General features: G+C 40.5%; 1 protein-coding gene across 7 annotated transcripts in view; it reads left to right on the top strand.

Moving 5' to 3' along the window:
* The window catches only part of SPATS2L (spermatogenesis associated serine rich 2 like), a 146,299-nt gene that overhangs the window by 101,069 nt on the left and 21,974 nt on the right, over nt 1–23,256 (top strand). For 5 of the 7 annotated variants that reach the window (XM_084523490.1, XM_084523489.1, XM_084523491.1 and 2 more), the window contains exons 2-5: nt 6,424–6,485; nt 17,100–17,208; nt 19,908–19,957; nt 21,944–22,184. In XM_084523490.1, the coding sequence (XP_084379616.1) occupies nt 6,447–6,485; nt 17,100–17,208; nt 19,908–19,957; nt 21,944–22,184 (439 nt within the window). In that variant the 5' untranslated portion in view covers nt 6,424–6,446. The remainder of the gene's footprint in view (nt 1–6,423; nt 6,486–17,099; nt 17,209–19,907; nt 19,958–21,943; nt 22,185–23,256) is intronic. The other 2 variants (XM_084523495.1, XM_084523494.1) reach the window with 1 other exon arrangement.

The following is a 23,256-nucleotide window of genomic DNA, read 5'->3' as shown; positions in this document are numbered from 1 at the left end:
AGACTAAATTTGGCTAAGTGCTGTAGCATGGTTAAATCAGCAAATTTAAATCGGGTGCGTTATTTAGCTACTGTCTTTGAAGTTACATAAACAGAAGGTTGAATTTTTCACTAAATAAGGTCACTATGATTAATTTGCTTCATACAAAATGCAGTTTTACCAGTTTTTGTATAGTTCTGTTACATAATTAGGAAAATATGCTGAAAAAGCAGAACTTCGATATTTCAGATGGCAGATATTTTTCCCATTATTTTTTTGTTTTATGTATTAACAGATTTTAAGGTCAGAAGGCTCTGTTAGCTGTAAACCTTATTGTACTTGGTTTCTGTGGCATGTTCAGTTCTTCAAGAAAATTTTCCCAGTTTTTCTTTATTATGGTTACTACAAGGTGTGGATCAGTTTAAGTGTGTTTTAATCCCACATGCAAGAGGTCACTGTAACATTACTGGAGCTACTAGACAGTAGATATGAGGGTGAACTAGTCAGATAACCATTCCTTAAAATGCAATTATCTTAGAACAGAGAAGAATATCAGTCCAGCACAGTTTTGATGTCAATAGGTAAAATGCATTCTTTTCTGAAAAGTTGTAAGGGATAATGAAGAGTTAGCATAATTTTAGAGCTAGGTTTTCCAGTCTGCATGGGAAATTTGATGTACTGTATCTCATGCTCTGTGCCCATTTGGCATGAGAAATAGCTTGATGGCAAAATAAAAGTACGAGAGAAGTACAGGAAAAATGTCTTATAGGGACTACTGACTACAGCTAAGTTCACACACTAAATATTGGAGTTGCCCCACCCTCACATTTGATGTGATCTTCCTACCTGCTTTCTCCAGACACTTTATAACTCTACTGTTAGCCATTAAGTGGGTTTGACAAAGAAACTTGAGCTCTTTCATCCTTGATTTATAAGGGTTGTGGGGAGGCTTCTGATCTGAGATGCTTTCTTCAGCAGATAGTAAGGCATTCAGAGTGTCCCAGTTGCTGGAAAGAAGTCTTATGGGATACACAATGTAGACTCCATCTCTGTCTTGGTAAAGTGGCTGAGCCACTGAATAAAGGCAGCTACAAGGTATGTGAATTTTTATAGACAGATGTTATCTGTTGACAGCACAGTAAAACAAAGGTGTCAGAAGGAATCTTACTCATTTCAAGCATTTTTTTTTTTAAATAACTAGTAATGGAAAGGGTTACTTTCCCCCCCGCCCCCCTTCTGGCACCTTTTTTGTGGGCTTGCATAATTTTGTGTCTGCTCTTCATCATATCAAAACTCAAAAATGTGTTCCCTTTTCTTCTTCCTGCTGTCTCTTTCCCACTTACCAAAAGTAATGTTATGTTTGAAAATGTACTTCCTTGAATCTCATCTTTTTAATTAGAAAACACATGCATACAAAACCAAATAAATATATTTGAGTGATATTACTAAATAGTGTAGTAGAAGCATTAGGTGTTTGAACTCCACCAAAGTGCAATGTTTCAAAGCTGGAGTTGAGGGAGGATTTTTCTTTAAGTGCATTAAAAGAGATTTAGAAGAATTATGGGAACTCTTATCAGTCCAGAGAGCAGAGGTATCAAATGGGAAAAAAGTGTTGCAGTTTAGGAAGTTAGAAAGAACTGAGATTTTATTCTTGTTTATGTACAGCAATACCTTCCTTCCAGTGTACAATGGAGTTAAATTTGGTGGCCAAGCCTCTATATCTTTTGACTTGAGTCTGCTATCTAATTCTTTGTGTGTGACTTAATTTTAAAATGTTTTTTTAAAATGAATTTTAAAATTCAAGTCTGTCCCTTACGGAACTCTAAGGTAATTAGTTTTGATGGAAGCTGGATTAGACACCTGGACTACTTTCTCTGTATTAACTCTTCATTGTGGGATGCAGTGTCTCTGTTACATGGCTGGGTAACAAAAAATAAAAAGCCTATAGCAGAGTTTCTTAATTACATGCAAACTCCATTCATGTGCCCAAGTTCAGGATAGACTTGGAGATTTAACCATACAGGCCTTGTTAGCTTTAAAAAAGGTGTGTGGTTAAAAACTTTAATTCAGTTTAAAAACAAAACAAAAAAAAACAGTTGTGCAGCACTTGTCTGCCTCATGGTACTTCTGGCTGCTTTTTACAATGGGATCTTCAGATGGGATCTTTCTTCTGGCAAAAAGTAAGATTTCTGGTGATTGAGAAAACAAGAGCTGTTGAGTTCATCTTAGGTATTCTTCCTCCTCAAATTTCAAAAGTATCAAGTAATAACGGAGTCTAATCTAAGAGACATGTCTGGGAGAAGCATGATACTCCTCCTATCATGATTCATAACTATAAGGCATTTTTGAAATGTGCTTGCAGAACTAATCCAGGGAAGGCATGAAATTTGAACTTGTTCCACTTTTTTTTCAAAATTGAGCAGTGCTGTGCAGGAAACAGGATCCGCATGGTGGCAGAACTCAAGGAGGAGATGGAGAGGTTGAGGGCCATCAGGGAGTGCGAGCGGGAGATAGACTGGTGGAGAAACTGCCTGTGCGGCCTGAAGGGTGTCTCACTGGGGTGAGACACCCCAAATAGGGGTGGACCCCCTGCCCTGTCACCGTCAGGCAGAGGGAAGGGACCTGGGAGTTGAGGAGGAATGGAAACAGGTCCCTGCTCGACCTCACAGGCAATGCCCTCCCCTTCCAGCCTCGCCTTCCCAGGTGCCCTTACACAACAGGTGTCAGGCCCTGGAGCTTGAGAGACCCGTGGGTGAGGCTGAAGTAGGAAGCCTACCCAGGAGGATGCCTAGGGTGAGGAAGTCAATTCCACGCCTCAGGACTGCCTGCACCAACAAAGAAAGAAGGGTGATTGTTGTGGGAGACTCTCTTCTCAGGGGAACAGAGGGCCCTCTTTGTCGGCCTGACCCTACCCGTAGGGAAGTCTGCTGCCTCCCTGGGGCCAGGGTCAGGGATGTTGCCAGAAAGCTTCCCAACCTGGTTCGCCCCTCTATTATCCTCTTTTGATAGTCCAGGCTGGCAGTGATGACATTGAAGAAAGAAGCCTCAAGGCTATCAGACAGGACTTTAGGGGGCTGGGACGATTAGTGGAGGGAGCAGGAGTACAGGTGGTGTTTTTGTCTATCCCTACAGTGGCAGGGAGGGGTACAGACAGGACACGGAAAGTCCACCTGATAAACACGTGGCTCAGAGGCTGGTGCCAACACAGAAATTTTGGTTTTTTTTTGACCATGGGGCGCTTTACTCGGCGCCCAGCCTGATGGTTGCAGACAGGTCCCACCTATCTCTAAGGGGAAAACGGATCCTAGCCCAGGAGCTGGCAGGGCTCATTGGCAGGGCTTTAAGCTAGGTAAGAAGGGGGACAGGGCTGAAACAAGGCTTGTTGGAGGTGTGCCAGGGGGAACAATGGCAAGGCCAGGGGATAAGGCAATGGCGCAATTGAAGTGTATCTACACTAACGCACGCAGCATGGGTAACAAACAGGAGGAGCTGGAAGCCATCGTGCAGCAGGCAGGCTATGACTTGATTGCCATCACGGAAATGTGGTGGGACCACTCTCATGACTGGAGTGCTGCAATGACTGGCTATAAGCTCTTCAGAAGGGACAGGCAGCACAGCAGGGTTGGTGGTGTGTCTCTCTATATTAGAGAATCTCTTGATGTTGTGGAACTCGAGGCTGGGAATGACAAGGTTGAGTTCCTGTGGGTTAGGATCGGCGGGAAGGCCAACAAGGCTAGCGTCCTGGTCGGGGTCTGTTATAGACCACCGAACCAGGATGAGGAGACGGATGAGGAATTCTACAGGCAGCTGACAGAAGCTGTGAAATCATCTGTGCTTGTTCTCGTGGGGGACTTCAGCTTCCCTGACATATCCTGGAAGCACAACACAGTCCAGAGAAAGCAGTCTAGGAGGTTTCTGGAGAGCGTGGAAGATAGCTTCCTGACGCAGCTGGTTAATGAGCCTACCAGGGGTGGTGCCCCACTAGACCTTCTCTTCACAGAGAAGGACTGGTGGGGAGATGTGGTGGTCAGAAGCTGTCTTGGGCAGAGTGACCACGAAATGGTGGACTTCTCTATTATTGGCGAGGCCAGGAAGGGGACCAGTAAAACCATTGTATTGGACTTCTAGAGGGCTGACTTTGAGCTGTTCAGGATGCTGGTTGGTAGAGTCCCTTGGGAGGCGGTTCTGAATGGCAGAGGAGTCCAGGAAGGCTGGGCGCTCTTCAAGAAGGAAATCTTAATGGCACAGTAGCAGTCTGTCCCCATGTGCCCAAAGACGAGCCAGTGTGGAAGAAGACTGGCCTGGCTGAACAGAGAGTTGTGGCTTGAGCTTAGGAGAAAAAAGAGGTTTATAATCTTTGGAAAAAAGTGCGGGCCACTGAGGAGGACTATAAGGATGTTGCGAGGTTGTGCAGGGACAAAATTAGAAAGGCCAAAGCTCATCTGGAGCTCAAACTGGCTATTGCCATTAAAGGCAAAAAATATATATTTTTACAAATACATCAATGCAAAACGGAGGACTGAGAAGAATCTCCGTTCTTTACTGGATGCGGGGGGAAACCTTGTTACAAAAGATGAGGAGAAGGCTGAGGTGCTTAATGCCTTCTTTGCCTCAGTCTTTAGCGGCAATACCGGTTGTTCTCTGGATACCCAGTACCCTGATCTGGTGGAAGGGGATGGGGAGCAGAATGTGGCCCTCACTATCCATGAGGAAATGGTTGGTGACCTGCTACGGCACATGGATGTGCACAAGTCAATGGAGCCGGATGGGATCCACCCGAGGGTACTGAGGGAACTGGCAGAGGAGCTGGCCAAGCCACTATCCATCATTTATCAGCAGTCCTGGCTATCAGGGGAGGTCCCAGTTGACTGGCAGCTAGCAAACGTGATGCCCATCTACAAGAAGGGCCGGAGGGCAGACCCGGGGAACTATAGGCCTGTCAGTTTGACCTCAGTGCCAGGGAAGCTCATGGAGCAGATTATCTTGAGAGTCATCATGCAGCACTTGCAGGGCAAGCAGGCGATCAGGCCCAGTCCACATGGGTTTATGAAAGGCAGGTCCTGCTTGACAAACCTGATCTCCTTCCTCCTCCTATGATAAAGTGACGCGCTGGGTGGATGAGGGAAAGGCTGTGGATGTGGTCTACCTTGACTTCAGCAAGGCTTTTGACACCGTCTCCCACAACATTCTCCTCAAGAAACTGGCTGCTCTTGGCTTGGACTGGCGCACGCTTCGTTGGGTTAGAAACTGGCTGGATAGCCGGGCCCAAAGAGTTGTGGTGAATGGAGTCAAATACAGTTGGAGGCCGGTCACTAGTGGCATTCCCCAGGGCTCGGTGCTGGGGCCAGTCCTCTTTAATATCTTCATCGATGATCTGGATGAGGGCATTGAGTGCACCCTCAGTAAGTTTGCAGACAACACCAAGTTAGGTGCGTGTGTCAATCTGCTCGGGGGTAGGAAAGCTCTGCAGGAGGATCTGGATAGGCTGCACCGATGGGCTGAGGCCAAGTGTATGAAGTTCAACAAGGCCAAGTGCTGGGTCCTGCACTGGGGGCGCAATAACCCCAAGCAGAGCTACAGGCTGGGAGATGAGTGGTTGGAAAGCTGCCAGGCGGAGAAGGACCTGGGAGTGATGGTTGATAGTTGGCTGAATATGAGCCAGCAGTGTGCTCAGGTGGCCAAGAAGGCCAACAGCTTCCTGGCTTGCATAAGAAGCAGTGTGGCCAGCACGGCTAGGGAAGTGATTGTCCCCCTGTACTCAGCTCTGGTGAGGCCGCACCTTGAGTACTGTGTTCAGTTTTGGACCTCTCGCTAAAAGAAGGACATCAAGGTGCTCGAGCGAGTCCAGAGAAGGGTGACGAAGCTGGTGAGGGGTCTGGAGAACAAGTCCTACGAGGAGCGGCTGAGGGAGCTGGGGTTGTTCAGCCTGGAGAAGAGGAGGCCCAGGGGTGACCTTATTGCTCTTTTTAGGTTCCTTAAAGCTTATTGCTCTTTATAGGTACCTTAAAGGAGGCTGTAGCAAGATGGGGGTTGGTCTATTCTCCCACGTGCCTGGTGACAGGACGAGGGGGAATGGGCTTTAAGTTGCGCCAGGGGAGGTTTAGGTTGGATGTTAGGAAGAACTTCTTTACCGAAACGGTTGTAAGGCATTGGAACGGGCTGCCCAGGTAAGTGGTTGAGTCACCATCCCTGGAGGTCTTTAAAAGACATTTAGATGTAGAACTTAGTGATATGGTTTAGTGGAGGACTGTTTAGTGTTAGGTCAGAGGCTGGACTCGATGATCTTGAGGTCTCTTCCAACCTAGAAATTCTGTGATTCTCTAGACTAACTGTTTTCATGTTTCTCTGGTGCTTATATGTAAGAAGATTCAATTAGTCCTTATGTACCTCTGACAGGTTGTAATTAAAACCTCCAAATGAATCTTTGTCTTCCTCTTTTCACAGACAATATTCTCACCAGGGGAAAGATGGCAGAGATCAGTTCTCCTGTAAATATCAAGGAAAAGGTAGGCTGAAGTAACAGTGCAGTGCAAACTGAAATCTTTGTAACACGCGTTTCATCCCTGCTTCTTCAAGCACTACTCACATACTTAACTTCAGTATAAGTTGACTTTGTGCATAAAGTTAAGTACACTGACGGGTATTAATAGGTTTAGAATGTTAATCTTGGCTGATGAGAAACACATTTTTGCTTTTCTGCAAGGAGACAATGTTCTGTCAGATACAGATCTCTTATTTTCTATCTCTTATTTTCTTGTGGTTCCTGTGCATGCCGATGCTATGGAGAGTAGCACTTTGTGATGGTTGCCGATGCACAAAATTCACCCTTTGAGGAAACGTACCCTTTTAGAAATCACTTTTTTCTGACCAAGAATGTTGTACTGGAATACTTGAAGGTAATTTCTAAAATTAGAGGCTAAAAAGGATATTTTTTTTTTTTGCTCCTACCGAAGCATCTCTGATAGACGCTAAGGGCCAGCATCCAGTTCTGTTAGAGGGCCCAAGTTTTTTTGAGTATCAATGAGAAGTTGATTAGGTGTGTTCACTTCATGAAAGTTGCACAAGGAGAAAGGATCAAATCTGTTTGATCAAATATGTTATATCAAGGAAATACAGAAAAATGAAGGCAATGTGAAACAGAAATATAGTCATCACCCACTGTATCATACAACCTGCCTGTGGCACGTAACATCCTGCGGGGCAAAAGGCATATGAAATAGTTTCTTCTCTCTAGGCCTTGCTTTATTCTTTGACAAAACAATTCTTTACAAAATGCCTTGCCCAGGTGCTGTTTTTTGAGTTGCTTTTCCTCATATTCGTTGTAAACTGCTATATTGCTCATTGTCACTGAGAATTTGCATTTCAACGTGAATCCATATTTTGGTGATGAGTATCTTCCTTAGTCCCTAATAACAGCCCAGGGTTTAAATACTGAGTAGCTCGATTGATTTTTGCAGTAGACAGTAACGCCATCAAATGTCATTCCCTTGAGCCAGAGTTCTGCAAGGCAAATTAGAATAATTCTCAAAATATAACTCCAGTAAATTTAATTTGTTTTACTTATTTACTGTGTATCTTAAATTCTTTCCTTAATTTAGTTAGTTTTACAAGTGCAGGGCTTTATAAACGGACTGTTTGTCTCTTTCTATTTTAAGAACAAAGAACTGCAAGAGGCTCTTATTCACAGTGTAATATTTGTTATGTCCAACATTTATTTGAGGTATCTAAAGTTAAATGTTCATAAGCATACACATTTTAAAGAAGGAAAATAATTGGATCAATATCCACTCACTTATAATAGTTCTTTTTATTCTAGTATTTTCCACCAGTATTTAGTGCCACTAAATCTCTATGCCATGATTAAAAGCTAGGTTATCAGCAGCAAAGTTGCTGGTTTTTTTAATTCCGAAAAAATACAGGCTAATAAACTGCTGAATAAAGGCTTAGCAATAAATGCATAAAATGCATAAATTTCAAAATCTGCCTATATCTGTTGAAGAGCTAGCATGCTCAGTTTGCTGCTTCACCTGTCTCATTTTAAAGTGAGATTGCCATGGCATGGCACAGAACATCCATTTGAAATCTGTTTGTTTTACAATATGGTGGCTCTTTCAGAGGGTTCTAAAGGTACATTCAGAATATTGCTGTCACACACTAGAAATAGAAGAGAAGGGATGAATGGATATGCCCTGCTCAGTTGACTTTTAACTGTATTTGCCCACAGACCAGAATGCTAAAATGTAAGGACCTTGTGTACTTCTGAAAAGCAGGCATTTACTGTACCCCGGTAAGAGTGCAGATCAAATCCCTTTCACACTTAAAACTTACGTGGGTAGAGCAAGACAGTCATGTTACAAAGTCTAAAAGCAGTGAGTTCAGTGTTTAGTTTTATTCACTTTCTTTGGTTAGTATTTCTGAGAAACAAAGGTAAGTTTTATAAACTTAATTACTTTTGCTGAGCTCCACAAACCCACTGTTATCAATACAAATATGAGCAGGTCTTGTTAAATAGAACAGAATTGAATACTGTTCCTTGCCAAGTCTCCATCTTTCCTACCTCTGTACTTGCAAATCATAGTATGCTTCAGATTTTGATCCTGCTAGGACTTGAATGAAGCCAAAAGAGCTGTACATCACATCTGCACACACATACTTATTATTGTAAGTTTTTTTTTGGCAAAAATAGAACTCAATTTTCTACTTAAGTTAGACATTGCTTTGCTGTAACAAAAATGTACAGAGCCCATGAAGTTTTGGCATAATGTGTTTTTTATTGCTTTGTTTTTAAATTGTTACATCTACTCATGTTTTTCTCCATGATCAGCATCTAGTAATTCAAGGAAATAAAATTTCTGCCACCGTTTTAATGATAATGTAAGGCTGAGGCAGACATTTCAAGTGTTACTAACTAAAGTTAGGATGCTTACACATGCAAGTTTTCTAAGACCTTACCGCTAACTTGAGTCACAAGAGAATGCTACTGTAGTACTGGTACTTGTACTGGTACTATAATTTATTCATAACATTTCAGCTGAAATAGTTCATAAAGTCAGTAGGACAAGCATTCTATTTAATATCTATTTTTTCTTTTTTTTCCTGAGAGATTCACATAAATGTTGGCCTGCGATGTCAGAAATCTTAATGGAATTTTCCAAAGTTGGCAGAGGCTTCTGCATCTGTGATACTTGTGGGGAGCCAGGAGAGTTCTGATTACCATATTTTCATGCATATAATCCAGAGACTTTCTGGAATACCATAAGCCTACATTTCAGCAGCAGCAAGGGTTGCATGCCTGTATAAGCAGTACAAGGAGTTTACCATCAGGATCTCTCTTGAAACAATTCCCTTTCCCCTGCCTCTTGCTGTGTTCTTCATTCACTATGCTGTTGTCCTTGCCCCCTGATTCTCCTCATCTCTATCTAAAAACAATGTATATCTGAGGACTTTTCTGTTATCAAGATCTTTAAAAACTAGGAGTTATACATAGTTCAGATCATGCACTTTCAAGTGCAAACATTCTGTGGATTAAGGGATAAAACTGGTCAAACTCATTGGCTTAAATCCCAAATAATTCCATAAAATTAATGAAACTATTCAAGCATTAACCAAGTATATGAACAGAAGAGGTGCTGAGATTCTGTACAACAGGGCCTCTAGATAAGAAGCAATTGGAGTGAGGAATGCAAACGGTTTGTCATCTTCTGCAACAATTTAAATCTCTAGTTTTGACAAGAGGTGAATGAATGTGAGGCACTTCCCAGGATATCCATTCAGCTCTGACACATGACTTTTAGTTTTGATTCAAAGAAATACCAGGAATTGTTCAAACTTCAGGACTTGCTGTTGGACCCATCTTTTTCTATTGTATGTCTGGTTGTGTTTGAAAAAGATATGATGTCAGCTGGAATAAACAAAATACTCAAATGAAAATATTCTTGGGATTATGTTGGGGGTGAAGTTTTGCTGGATTTCCCAAGAAGCATTTGCTTCTTCATTTCATTGTCACTTCAAATGTCAGGGCTATGGGAGTAGATGGGCAGGTTTGTTCTATTAACTGCAAGAAGAAAATGTTAATCAGATGTATGTTGGAGGATTTCAGTTTTGTTTACATTACATCATAACTGCGGTTTTCATAAGTGATGGTCAGCATGCAAGGAAATAATAAGATTCATTGTGGAAGGAATGGAAACAGTATATATGTTTTAAAACTCTCATTATAAAAAGCAGATAGTTTCCAATCTATGATTTCACTAGGTCTTAGTAAGGTTGACCTTTGCAGCTGTTCCACACCCATGCATTGATGTAGATGGATTTAGTCCAAAGACCAGCAAAGTTGATCAGAATGCAATTTTGTCAGTTGAAGAACCATTTAACTTTAGTTTAGGTTATTACAGATTCATGTCTCTAAATAGTGCTGCCATTATTTAAGTGAAACAAATTTTACTGAGTCAAAATCTGTTTATGTACACTTTTTAAAAATGTTCTTTCATGAATCCTGAAATGTCTGTTTTCCATTTCATTAGTTTAAAAAATTGAGCAGAGGAAGGGGGAGGAACATTGTAAATCCAAGGTGTTTGCCCAAAGTAGATTACTGTAAGAAGTAGAATTTGTTTTGTGCTTACAGGGATAAGTGATCTGAAGGTATTGGTGTGGTAAATAGGATATATAGTGAACAGAGAGGTGCAGAAATGGTCAAAGCTGTTATTTTGCTCAAAGGGTGCATTAAGAATATTTGTTCAGTGGGTCATGAACTCATTTAGTTAGTAAAGCCTTTGGAAAAATGTCTCCTACATAGGCTGTTAATGCAAAAATAAATAAATAAATAAGTGTGTTTATGGAATATATTTGTATTGGAGTTTTTTAAAACCTTGAACAATTCTGCCCTTAAGTGTTTTGGGGGGGAAAAAAAAAAAAAAAAAAAAACACTTTCTGTTTAAAATAGCCAGGGGATCTACTAAAGACAAACTTACAAATTATAGAAACCAGCAGAGTTCTGTAGACAGCCCTCCTGCACTGGTCCTCTTGCAGGATTTGGGTTGACCCTAATTGGAGCTGTAATCTAGTTGAACGTGGCATACGCTGTTACCTGGCCTCAGTTGCTATGGGTGTATACAGTATGTATGTGTACATAAAGATCTGCTACTGACATGTGGTAGAATTAAGCAGGGTGGGAAAAGGTCTGTATTTGTTGATAACCATATTTTAGAAATAAATTTAGCTCATTACTTAGAGGAAATCTGTTGAGCTTGATGTTTCATACCAAGTGAAGGTGGATGTGGGTTAGTGTTTCTAACCAAGAATACATAAGAGAAAGTACTTTTAAATGAATAAGGGACTGTAATAGTAACTTCAAGGCGATTAGAGCAGCTGTGTTCAGGGGTTTTTGAACAGCTGTGAGCTTTCAGAAAAGAAGCTTAATTTGTCACTATGTCACGAATATTTAAACAAATTCTCTGAACCCCGGATATGTTACTTATTCACCAGAAACATCCCCTTTGAGACGATGCCAAGGGGGAGCAGATGGAGTAGAGCAGCAAACAGGCAAGGACAGATTCCATGTTGTTGCAGTTGCCTGGGAACCATTTGAAACTTGACAGGAAACCTAAAGGACTCGGATGAATACACAGAAATGTTAGCTTGGTTCTGGGTGCAGAGTTAAGTGATCTGTTGTCACAACTTTCAGGCAGGCTTTAATTCTTTTTAAGCCTTACATGTCAGGGATCTCTCATGAAGTAAATGTTTGTAAGGACTTCAAGTGTGTAAGGTACCATGAGAGGTTAGAATTTCAGTGTCCTTCTCTCCTCTCTTATGCTCCTCCGAAGTAACCTATTACTAAATATTTTTTAGACAAACCAAAGATTTGTCCTAACTGAGATTATGTATATGTATAGTAGAACGTGTAAGTCTCAAAAAAATAGTCAAGTATGTCTGCCCAGACAGAACAAAGGGTTCTTCTTTTCATGTTCTTGAGCATACACAGTTGTTTTCAAGAACAAGGCTTTGTATTTTAGATCTCTGATACCTTTAATGTAGTTTTTGTAAGGTTAATTTTTGAAAAAAGTCTTAACATTAAACTAACAAAGAGAAGTGCAAATTAAAAGCTTTGATCAGGTCTGCAACTCTGTTCACTATACTCCCACTTCCGAAGGAAAATGCAGGAAGGTAACTGGTGTCTGTGACAGCATCTCAGCTAGTGATGACATTAGCAGCACAATTATCTTTGGTTCTGAAGGTACAGTACTGAATTCTCTTGATGTCCCAGAATGCTTGTCTGGCATCCAAAATGATGACACAAGTTGACTGGGAAGCTACACAGGATTCACAAAACTGTTAGAGTAGTTGACTTCCCTGTAGTCTCTGTTGTTCTTCCTAAGATCAGGTTTCACCAAGTAAGAGAAAGTTCTCTCACATACACAGGGAAATAAATTTGATGTTGTGAGTTTGTTCTTGCAAACTGTTAGGTATTGATATAGTATCATTGCATGATAGGAGATTGTTTGTATCTTCTACTTTTTTTCATGGCATTGATAAATGTTCTTAGAAAGGAATTTGTTTATTGGTGAGAAGTCATGAAATACTGGATGATTGCAGTTCTACAGTCTGTGTTGCTTACATGTTGAAAAAATGGATGTTCTTTGTAAGCTTGATTACTGTAAGTTTAGAGAACGAGAGTTGGGTTTTATCTCCAGCCCTGGGATAACAACCTATTCAACCTTTTGGAAAAATGAACTCTATACAGTTTCCTGGATTAAAAAGTGACAGATTTCTCAAGCAGCTAGAAACTTGTAAGCAGTTGAAGTGTGTAGCTGTACCGGTAAAAGGGCAGGTGTGTCACCCGAACCAGCAGGTGAGCCAGTATAGCTGTGCTGCATAGATCCAGCTTACATCCAGCACTACCCTACGTATCTCACTTGTCATCTTGTATTTGTCAAGCATTCTTGGAGCTTTGCTGCACCTCCATTCATCACAGCCTATGATGGTTTTCTTATGACTTTCAGCTGTGTAGGTGCATTTGCATTAGGCTTATGCTGTCAGGAAGGTTATCCACCTCTCCCTTCGGTGTTTTATTGTGTTTCGTTTTCTTAGTTTTCATGAACCTTTCCAGAAGTATATGGGAAATGTTTTGCATGTATAAACAGACCTTGGCTTCAAACATAGAAAGCTACGTTTATTTTGAAGCTGAAATAAAAGGACTAAAAGATAGAATATCAGAATGTTTGCGTTTCTTGGTTAAGGCTGTCATATGGCCTTGTCTGCCTCAGCATGTCTTTGTCTTTTTCTTAGATGCACTTTCAGGTCAGAATTTGTTACTTTTAGCCATTTGTCATTTGACTTTCTCCATTGTATGTATACAACAATTCCAGTTTGTTTTTGGCTGAAAACTAGTCAATGCATATGTTGAAAACCTGATGTTTGACACACACACACATCTGCCTGTTTTTGAAATTCTGGGAAAATAAAAATAAAATAATAAAAAAAAAAGATATGGCAACTTTATTTCATTTTGTTCTTGAAAGTTTTTAAGACAATTTAATTTCACAGCAAAACCTTTTAGGATTTCTCTGCTGTTAGAATTCTGGTTTTATGTGTTTTTGTTGTTTCTGAACAGAGCAGTGTATGTATGTATTTTTTTTCTTAATGTTGTAACTAGAATTTCCAACCTGTATTATTTCATTTATCTTATCCTCAGTAAGTCACTGCAGAAATCTGGAAAGCAGAAACACTAGTGATTGAGTGGGGATCCTGGCTATCAGTAACATAAGTGCACAAGGGAAACAGATTAACAATGTGTTAATCAAATTCTGGTTTAGAATTTCCGAAGTTCTGAATGCTTTGCAACCTGATACTCATTTGCTGAGGAAGCTTCTCATAAGATTTAAGTTTTTATTTTCTAAAGAAAAGATAAATGTATGTATTCTGTGACAATCAACAAAGGCTGTTGTTTTTTGGCAGTAAAACCATTGAGCTCTGCAGTACATAAACATCCCCTAAAGTGAATTTAGTCCAACTGAAACAGGACTATGTCCACAGTGTTGGTCATGTGCACAGTCTTTTTTCTCTGCATTGGTGAATGTTCTTCCCTAAGAGCATCATTTTGCCTTTTTGGGGTTATCTCCACAAATAGGACATTTCCATACCCTTTTTGTACTTAGTCATACTACTGAGATGAAGCACAGTTTAGCTTTTAACTCTATTAATCAAAAGTGTCTTAACAGTCAAAGACCATACAATGCAAACAGAAAGACTTCAGTGGATTCTGTAGTCTAAAACATAATCTGTCTGGTTGAGTTCTTGTGCCATGATGTTCTCCACCCAACAGATGTTCTTCTTAATGCCTCTAAGAAGTTTGCACTGTATGGCAAGTTGCCTGGTCCATCCTGTGGTCTTCGCCTTAGTTTGTAGTTTCCAGATGCTTCTTGAGACTTTCAGACCTTTCATAGTACAGGATGACCTAGAAGATGTGAAATTTCCATGCTTATGTTTAGACAGTTAGAATACACTAAATATTTCCTTTTGCTATTTTGCATTTGAGCAGTTGCCGCAAAGATTCTACAATTCTGTGTGGGTAGAGAGAAGATCCACATGATTATGAAAGAAGAAGGGAGGTTTTTGTGAGAATAAGATACAGTCCATGTGGTGGAAATATTTGGTAACTACCAGCTTGAATATAAAGTGGACTGCAGTTTGTGGCCTGCTCCAGCCCCGTGGTGTGTTTGACAGTTTCTGTTGTCATGGAGCCAGCTCAGTTCATGCTTGTTGCAGCCTTATCATTAAATAGCACGTCTGTGCCCACAATCAGGGAATGAATAAAACTCATTTTTGGGGGATTTCTCTGCACATCCTGTTCATTTCATGTAATTTTCACCTAGAATGCCTGCAGTGTATGAGGGGCTATACTCACCCAGCCTGTCTTAACTTCCAACACAGTATTTGTTAACTAGAAGCTCCAAGGCATCTAACGCTTGGGTTGGGAGCCTGGCTTGTGGGCAAACCTTGCTCAGCCATAGGGTGGGAGCAGTAGACGTAGGATTAGATGGGCCTTTGGAAAGGATCCTTGGAAAAGGAGACAAGCAATTTGACTCCTGTACTGCATCCTAGCTGCTAATTTTGGTACTCTGTAAATAATGGCTGTGGCCTGAGTTGGCCAAGGTTAAACTTGCTACTTGAAATGTATTGTGGGAATTACAGAATCACAGAATCACAGAATTTCTAGGTTGGAAGAGACCTCAAGATCATCGAGTCCAACCTCTGACCTAACACTAACAGTCCCCACTAAACCATATCCCTAAGCTCTACATCTAAACGTCTTTTAAAGACTTCCAGGGATGGTGACTCCACCACTTCCCTGGGCAGCCTGTTCCAATGTCTAACAACCCTTTCGGTAAAGAAGTTCTTCCTAAGATCCAACCTAAAATTGTTCCCAATTGTAAATGGGAAGCTGCAAAGAGATGAGTTACAGGATGGTGGACAGGAGCAGAGTAAATTGTATTAAGTAGAAACATTAAATTTGTCTGCTGAAGTCAGAGATTGGCCTTCTTTACATAATGAAAGAGATTACCTGATCCCATGTGGCTTGAGCTGAAGCAAGCATCAGCCTTCTGTTGTGCTGAAGCTAAATCCGGCAGGTATCATAAGAGCCCTCAGTCACTGTGTGCTAACAGAACTTTAAATGAGTCATGGCTTACGTTGGTGTACAGGAAATACAGTGGCTGAGGAATGGACTTGACCTAAAACAGCAAAATAAGACTTTGGTCATAAATTGGAGCACTTACATGTAAGTGGTCTGAATCCACTGCTAGAGACACGATAAAGGGCATGTAGACTGTTCTTACCTCAGGATTTAACTGGACAGCTGGGTCAAGGTAATGTGAATGCTTCTATTGTGTAAGCCAGCGTAGTTCCATTATATGCAACAGAGCTATCTTCATGTGTTTGTTTTCACAATTAAATTTCACAGTATGGTGAATAGCCAATCAGTGTTTCATAAACAGAAATTAGCAAAATGACAATGTGATGCGCTAAACAAAGTACACAAGGATATATTCCAAGAGGCAATGAAAGGTGCCGGTTAAACATTTGCAGTGCAACAAGGTCTTAATAGTAAATAGGTGCTGGAGAGTTTGAAGAGCTTAGAAAACTGATTGGGAGCAACTCTACTGGTTTAGACACTAATTCTCATGTTGTTTTCAAACTACAATCAGTATTTTGTTAGTTTTGCTAGTTACATTTAATCGAGTCTTTTTTTGTTTTTGTTTTTCTGGTACTACCTACTAAAACTTGTCTGGTATTAAAACAATGTAATCATTAAGTTTCATGTATCTTTATTTTCAGGTAGATTGCATGAGAAAGTAAGCCATCAACATGATTCCATCAGTAATGTTGTATTTAAAATGTGGTGGGTTGAATGACCATTTGGTGTAAAAGAGTAACAAAAACCATACAACAGTAGGAAACATTGTGAAATTGAAGTATAGTGTGTCAGAATCATCTGTGGATATAACAGATGATCAATACAGTTTTCTCAAGGAAGTGTTTGTCCTTTTTTCAGAATTCTGATGCACAAGCTTCCTGGTCACATGTACATGGAACAGCAGACCAATATTATGCTGACAAGATACTAGAACTTTTTACAAATAATGCTGCTTCCTTTTAGCCTGTGACTTTTTTCATGTATATCACTACTTTCCAAATGTTTAAAAAAAAAAAAAAAAAAAAGCATGAGTCATGTTGAAATGTCAATGTAGCAAGGCCTTACAACAGCCTTAAAGTAGTTACATACCCTAAGATTTCATAGGTGATATGATTTGTTAAGTAGCATGACAGCAGAATAGAACATTTGAGAAAGAAACCTAAGGCCACATTATGTCAGTTTAGTTAAATGATTTCTCCAGGTGTGACTGAGGGATTTAGCTTTAGGCTTACTGGGTACCAGTTGTCTGTTTGGTCTCTTAAAATTGTTTCCTTTAATTGCATGGGTTGGATATGGAGAACATATCAGTATAAAACAGTATTGTTGGATATGGTAAGCATTTATATAAGCGTGCATTTGCACGGTTACAGTGTTTTCTACATGATAGTGATAAACCTGCATATTACTGTCTTCCCTTTTTTCCTTCCAGATCAATGCAATCCGATCAATTGTTCCAAACAAAAGCAACAATGAAATAGTTTTGGTGTTACAACAGTTTGATAACAATGTAGACAAGGCTGTTCAGGCTTTTATGGATGGTGAGTATAGTGTACTTTTTTCACTAAGGCATGAGACATAACTGCATGCTAAAGTGTTCATTGTCTGTAGTGGGTCAAAATCTGTTTTGTTCTGTTGAAATTCAGATGACTGTGACCTTGCCAGAAAACTTTTTTTTTTGTAGTTGATCTCTCTGACTGCATCTTTGTTTCTTCACAATATGAGTGCGACCTGGATGTTTATCTTTCTCTCTGAAATTGCCATTTTTGGGTGCCATTCTTGTTGCCAACCTTCTTTGTTCTCTGTGAAAGCTAATGCTCTTTAAAGTGAATATGTTGGAATATGATTCACTGCTGAAGATAGACTACTAATACAAATTGGGGAGGGTTCTGAATCAGATTACTGGATCCCTAAACCTCTGAACGTGATGCATACGTTAACATTCAAACCTCAACCTGAATTTGCAAATAGCCTCGATATTTGTAATGGCTGAACCAAGTCTCCATTGCACATTTGAGATGCTCTAAATCTGTATCTGGCTTTTGTGTTTTGCACCATAAAACTGTCTCTTGTAAAGGGTCACTTGTATTTAAATAACACTTTACTGATAAATATGTAATGGCAAGGATTTTGAACATTCCCTGCAGCCTGTAAGAAACTTTTTGCAGGAATTATAACATAACAGGAGGAAATCCTCTTGAAATTTTTGTGTCTGAGGGAGGTTTAAAAAGTACTAGAAGTTCAGTAGTCTCAGAAGCCCAGTATATCTTAAAAAGCAAGTGGACCCTGAGGCTGCACATACAGCTTGGTGATGCTGAAACTTACAGAATCATTATGGGTATTTCACCAAATTGCTTATCTATTTTAATTCAGAGTAGTTTTGATTTTGGTTTGGATTAATTTACTGAAATGTAGCAGTCAAAAACATCGTGTACTTGGAATCACAAAGATATGCAGAAATCAGGTGCAGGCAAACTGGACTATTCACAAATGCACCAGATCTATATGGTGCCTCTTGATTCAGGTAGTGCATAGACATATTCTGAAAGGTTTATTGAAATCAGAGTGTGCAGGTGGACACAAGTGCAAAGGAAAAATGTGATGCATTTAATAGTAACTTTATTTTCCTGTAATATATATCCTGAGGAAAGTAGTGGAGAGTTGCTACATGGTTAATTCATTAAGTTCCTTTCATTCAGTTAATTGTCTTACGTTACTGTTGCTTATTTGTGGTCTTTGAGTTGTTCCCAATGACTTCAAACCTTGTGTTGCCTCCCATAAGTGTGTGAGAAGTCTCATGGTGTCTGCTATTCCAATGCCCTCCTCAAATGCCAGCAGAACTTCCTTTATTTTTAGTAAAAAAAAAAAAAAAAAAAAAAAAAAAAAAAAAAAAAAAAAAACTTAAAGCATTACAGAATCCCAGAGTTGCATGTGTGTCCCAGAGGCTCTTGTTCCAACACTTCAGATGTTTCCCAAACTACTTGAAGTTTTCCAGCAGAGAGGGACAGTGCATTTTTGTTTCAAGACAAAAGGCACTGGTACCTCAGTGCAAATCAAAAGTGAAAAAGTATTTCTCTCATTCAGCAATATCAAATAACTTAAGGGTATTGAGGGGAAGTGCTTTTCTAGCCACATATCCTCTGCTACAAGGAAAAAATAAAAACCAAGCCTTGCAAGAGTTTTTTTAGAAAAAAAAAAAAAAAAGTATTAAAAAAAGTGCAAGGTAGTATAACCTGAGTTCAGACAGTCTTTGTTTAAATGTAATTTAGTTGATCATCCTTGTGCCTTGAGTTTAGAAGTCTTTGCAAATGAGTATTTGACAACAGCCAATATTTGTCACCATCTGGAAACAGTGCACCCTTATTTCAAAGACAAAATCCAGAGTTGTTTAAGCACTGAGTGAAATGGCAACAGAAAAGTGTGTCCATTCAGCAGCCACTGTGAATAGACTAAATATAAATAGCACTTCAAATGTATTTTCACATGAGTGATGAAAATTGCTAAGATGAAACTATTTTACAATCACAGAGAACCTGTTGCTACGTACAGTGAAAAACATGGGGACAGCTATGCTGAGTGCAAAGGCTGAGCTACATCCATTTAATATCACTCTCAGAATTGCTGCAGGCTGAATCAAGAAATGTTCAAATTCAGTTTTCTGAGATCAGAGCTTATCTTGCTTTGAATCTGGAGTGGCATGCAGGTGCTGTTTTTGTTATGCGTTTTGTATCTTTATGTGAAATTTGAGTTTAAAAAAAAAAAAGCAGTTAAAATGTTTTATTTGTCATGTTAGTATTTACCTAAATGGGCGTAAGCAGAAGTTCTGTTCAGCTCCTTTGTAGATGTGTTCAAGAAAATATACTGGTGTTTACCTAGTGTTATACAAGTTTACTGAGATGTCTTCCTTTTAGGCAAGAAATTTGAGCATTGTTGTGTTTGTTTTTTTTTCCCTGAAGCTTATGCTAGTGCTTCAAGTTAGGCACCCACTTAATTACTTTGTGAAATGAAGAGCATAAAAAGCAGTAGTGTTAAGTGGCCTGTCCACTATGCATAGTGTAATCAGCTAAAACTGGTAAGTAAAAAGGAGAGGCAGCAGTTCTCATTTTATTCTCCCAACGTGAGAAAACTTGCAACACATGGAAATGCTGCCCAGGAAGGAGGCTAGAAATTGTTCCTGAACACATTGATGCTTTTTCATAGCAGAGCTTTTGTTGAAATGTTTTATCTTTTCTTTCCCTAGGCAGTGCAACTCAGGTTCTAAAAGAATGGAATATGACAGGGAAAAAGAAGGTAAGATCTTGCTCTTGAGAAGCAAAACATTTGGACTACTTATCAGCCATCTGTAGCTAAATGTAGTAGTTTTATTTTGTCTGCCTTTGCTAACACAGGTGACATAGATGACTTCATCCATGCTTGTATTCGGAATACTTGAAACCAAATGTGTGCATTATTTTTAATCTTGTTCATCTGTTGCTGTCTCTCTTGCTCAGTGTTCAGAGCGAGTTTCTTGGACAGCATGTGTTTGTGGAAGCCAGGCTCTAGACAAGTACAGAATGAATCCTAAAACAGCTCATGTGCACCACAAGCACTTCTAATATGCTATTGTATCCTGCAGAGTAACAGCCACTTAATGCTAGAGGTTTTTCTGCTGGATGTAAGAATAATATATGCATAGTAGTCATCAATTAGAGGTCACATATTAGGGAAGCTCTCAAGTCAGATACTTTAAGTATATGTTTAGGATATACATTCTGAGCTGTGCCGGGAGGCTGCCCTGTGAGTTGCAGTCCTGGAGGCACCACTTTGGAGAACCACAGTATCAGTGGCTAACCTGTCCTCTGGTCACATTATACTTCTTTATTTGGTTTACATGGCAAGGGCTTGGTAGCAGGGTGACTGCAGGGGTGGCCTCTGTGAGCAGAGCCCAGCAGCTGCCCCACATCAGATCAGAGCCAACTCCAGATGGCTCCAAAAGGAACATGGGAACATGCTGCTGGCCAGAGCTGAGCCAGTGAGCGATGCTGGTTGGGCTTCTGTGAGCAGATTTAAGAAAGGGCAGGGGAGGACTGCTGCACAACAGTAGGTAGGAGAGTGAGAAACAGCCTTGCAGACACCAAGGTCAGTGCAGAAGGAAAGCAGGAGGTGCTCCAGGTGCCAGAGCTGAAGTTCCCCTGCAGCCTGTGGAGAGGCCCCTGGTGAAGCAGGCTGTCCCCCTGCAGCCTATGGGTTCCACATGGAGCAGGGTCTCCACGCTGCAGCCTGTGGAGGAGCCCCCCGTGGAGCAGGAGGCTGCGGCCTATGGAGAGCCCCCGCAGGAGCAGGCCCCAGGCCGGAGCTGCAGCCCGTGGAGAGGAGCCTATGCAGGAGCAGGGGGCCTGGGGGGAGCTGCTGCCCGTGAGGGGCCCGTGCTGGAGCAGTTTGCTCCTGACAGATGGACCCTGTGTTACAGATCCATGTGGGAACAGCTCTTGAAGAGCTGCTGCCTGTGGTAACCTCTCACAGGATAGGATGGCATCCTGTGGGAGGGACCCCATGTGGAGCAGGGCAAAAGAGAGACTATGAAGGAACGACGGAGACAAAGCATCAGGGACTAACCACAGCCCCCATTTCCCTGCGCCACTCAGGGAGAGTGTAGAAAAGGATTGTATGGGAGAAGGTGGTTTTAGTTTGATTTTGTTTCTCACTGTTCTAATCCACTAGTGATAGGCAATAGATTGTATAAATCTCCCTGTGCTGAGTCTGTTTTGTCCATGACAATAATCGGTGAGTGATCTTGTCTTAACCCTTGAACCCTTTCCATCATATTTTCTCTCACTTTTTCTTTGAGGAGGGGAGTTACAGAGCAGTTGTGGTGGAGCTCAGCTGCCCAGCAGGGTAAAGCCACCATAATTTGACAAGACAGATGCCTTCAGAGATTGTCTGTGTTACTGAGTGGATGTGCCCTTTGTGGTTAGGAACTGTTTGTGCAAGTTGACTGTAAATATTTTGAGCATTATTTTAGCACAGGCTCTGTTACTATTTTGCATTGTAATTGTTCTGTGTGGAGGGAGGAGGAAAAACAGTTTGGGTCTTTAGTTTTTATTTGAAGCCATTCTTATTTTCAGCTAAACAGACAAAATGCATTATATAACACCAATGGGCTGTAAATAGCATTACACTGAATGCCACTTGCATGACATTTTAAGCGTATTGATGATTTTATGTTTATATTTATATGTTGAGCTTATAGGAGCTGCAGTGTGTAATGTCTGTTCTTGCAATATTTCTCAATTTTAGAACAATAGGAGAAAAAGAAGCAAATCTAAACAGCACCAGGGCAATAAGGATCCTAAAAATAAGAATGATGGGCCTGAGAAGGCATCTCAAGAGCCCCAGGGAGTATATGGCTGCCATCTGAATGGATGCTCTAAGGACAACTCTTGCAGCGATTCTGCCAATGAGAAACTGGAAGCTGCTTCTCTTGAGAACAAAGGCTCAAGATTTGTAGCATCAGTGCCGGTCTGTCCAGAAATCACAGGTTAGTTCATCTGGCACAAGACACCTTTTTAATTGGCAATAGAAAAGCCCATTTACATAAATAGCATAGTTGTTTTTTTTTTATTGCCACAAAGTAGAACATAATGAAAGGAAATCAAAAAGACGTTTGTGTAAAATGTATTTATTAATTAAAGCCATACAAGTAGATCTGGGCACAGAAGGCCTTGCAACATGTATCCTTGCAAAAAATGTTTTGTTGTTTTTTTCTTTTTTTAAGAGAAAAGGTACAAATTGTAATTAGAGAGGCCCAGCTGATGCAGACTATTATGATATAAATACAGAAGAATACGGGGTTAGAAAGTGTTAGATGTTGACAGAAGTGATCAAGTCCCTTATCTAGGACAATAATTTTTAGGCTGTATGGGTCTGATGCACGTTACAGAATTTCTTTATTGCCTTCTTCAGACTTGTTCGTTTTTTTCTTACCTTCCCTGAACTGACTAGTCACAGTGTATCTCCACTGGCTTTCCGTAGGAGGGAAAGGAAGGCCTTAGTGTTGGGGGAAGACACTCTGATAGCTTCAAAGTATGTATGTGTTTCTGTGAGGGTCTAGATACTGATTCTGAAGCTCTGGGGGACAGTAACAAAGTTCTTCCTTGTTGGGCTCCAGTAGATACAGAGTTATGATTACAGTAATACCAATGAAAACAAACCTTTTCTGAGTGAAAAACTCTGAAAGTTTTTGCTTTTAAGTGTCATTTTGTAAATCTCGTGTTTTCTTTAATTGCTGTCAGTACTCAATGATGTTTCAGCTCTTCACGTTTCAAACTTCTGACACCTAGGGAGTGTCAGATTATTGCTGCTGCATTTTCTTCCTGTGTCTTAAGCAGTACATAAGACTGCATTAAAATAATTTTCCTTGAAATCCCTTTTTCCATGATAGCAATACAGCTGTTGAAACTCATCTTAAGGCAACGTCCCAAATAGAGAATTGTCCTGAAATGAATTCTCCGCTGCTTCCAGAGGACTTCAGGGGTGCCAACCTCTGTACAATTAAATAAACACTCAGTAACACAGAAAAGCCAAATTGCAGAACTACGTACCAAGAATTT

This window comes from Aythya ferina (genome assembly GCF_964211825.1).
Source record: "Aythya ferina genome assembly, chromosome: 6".
Taxonomy (NCBI): Eukaryota; Metazoa; Chordata; class Aves; order Anseriformes; family Anatidae; genus Aythya; species Aythya ferina.
This window is presented reverse-complemented; position numbering and strand designations above follow the sequence as displayed.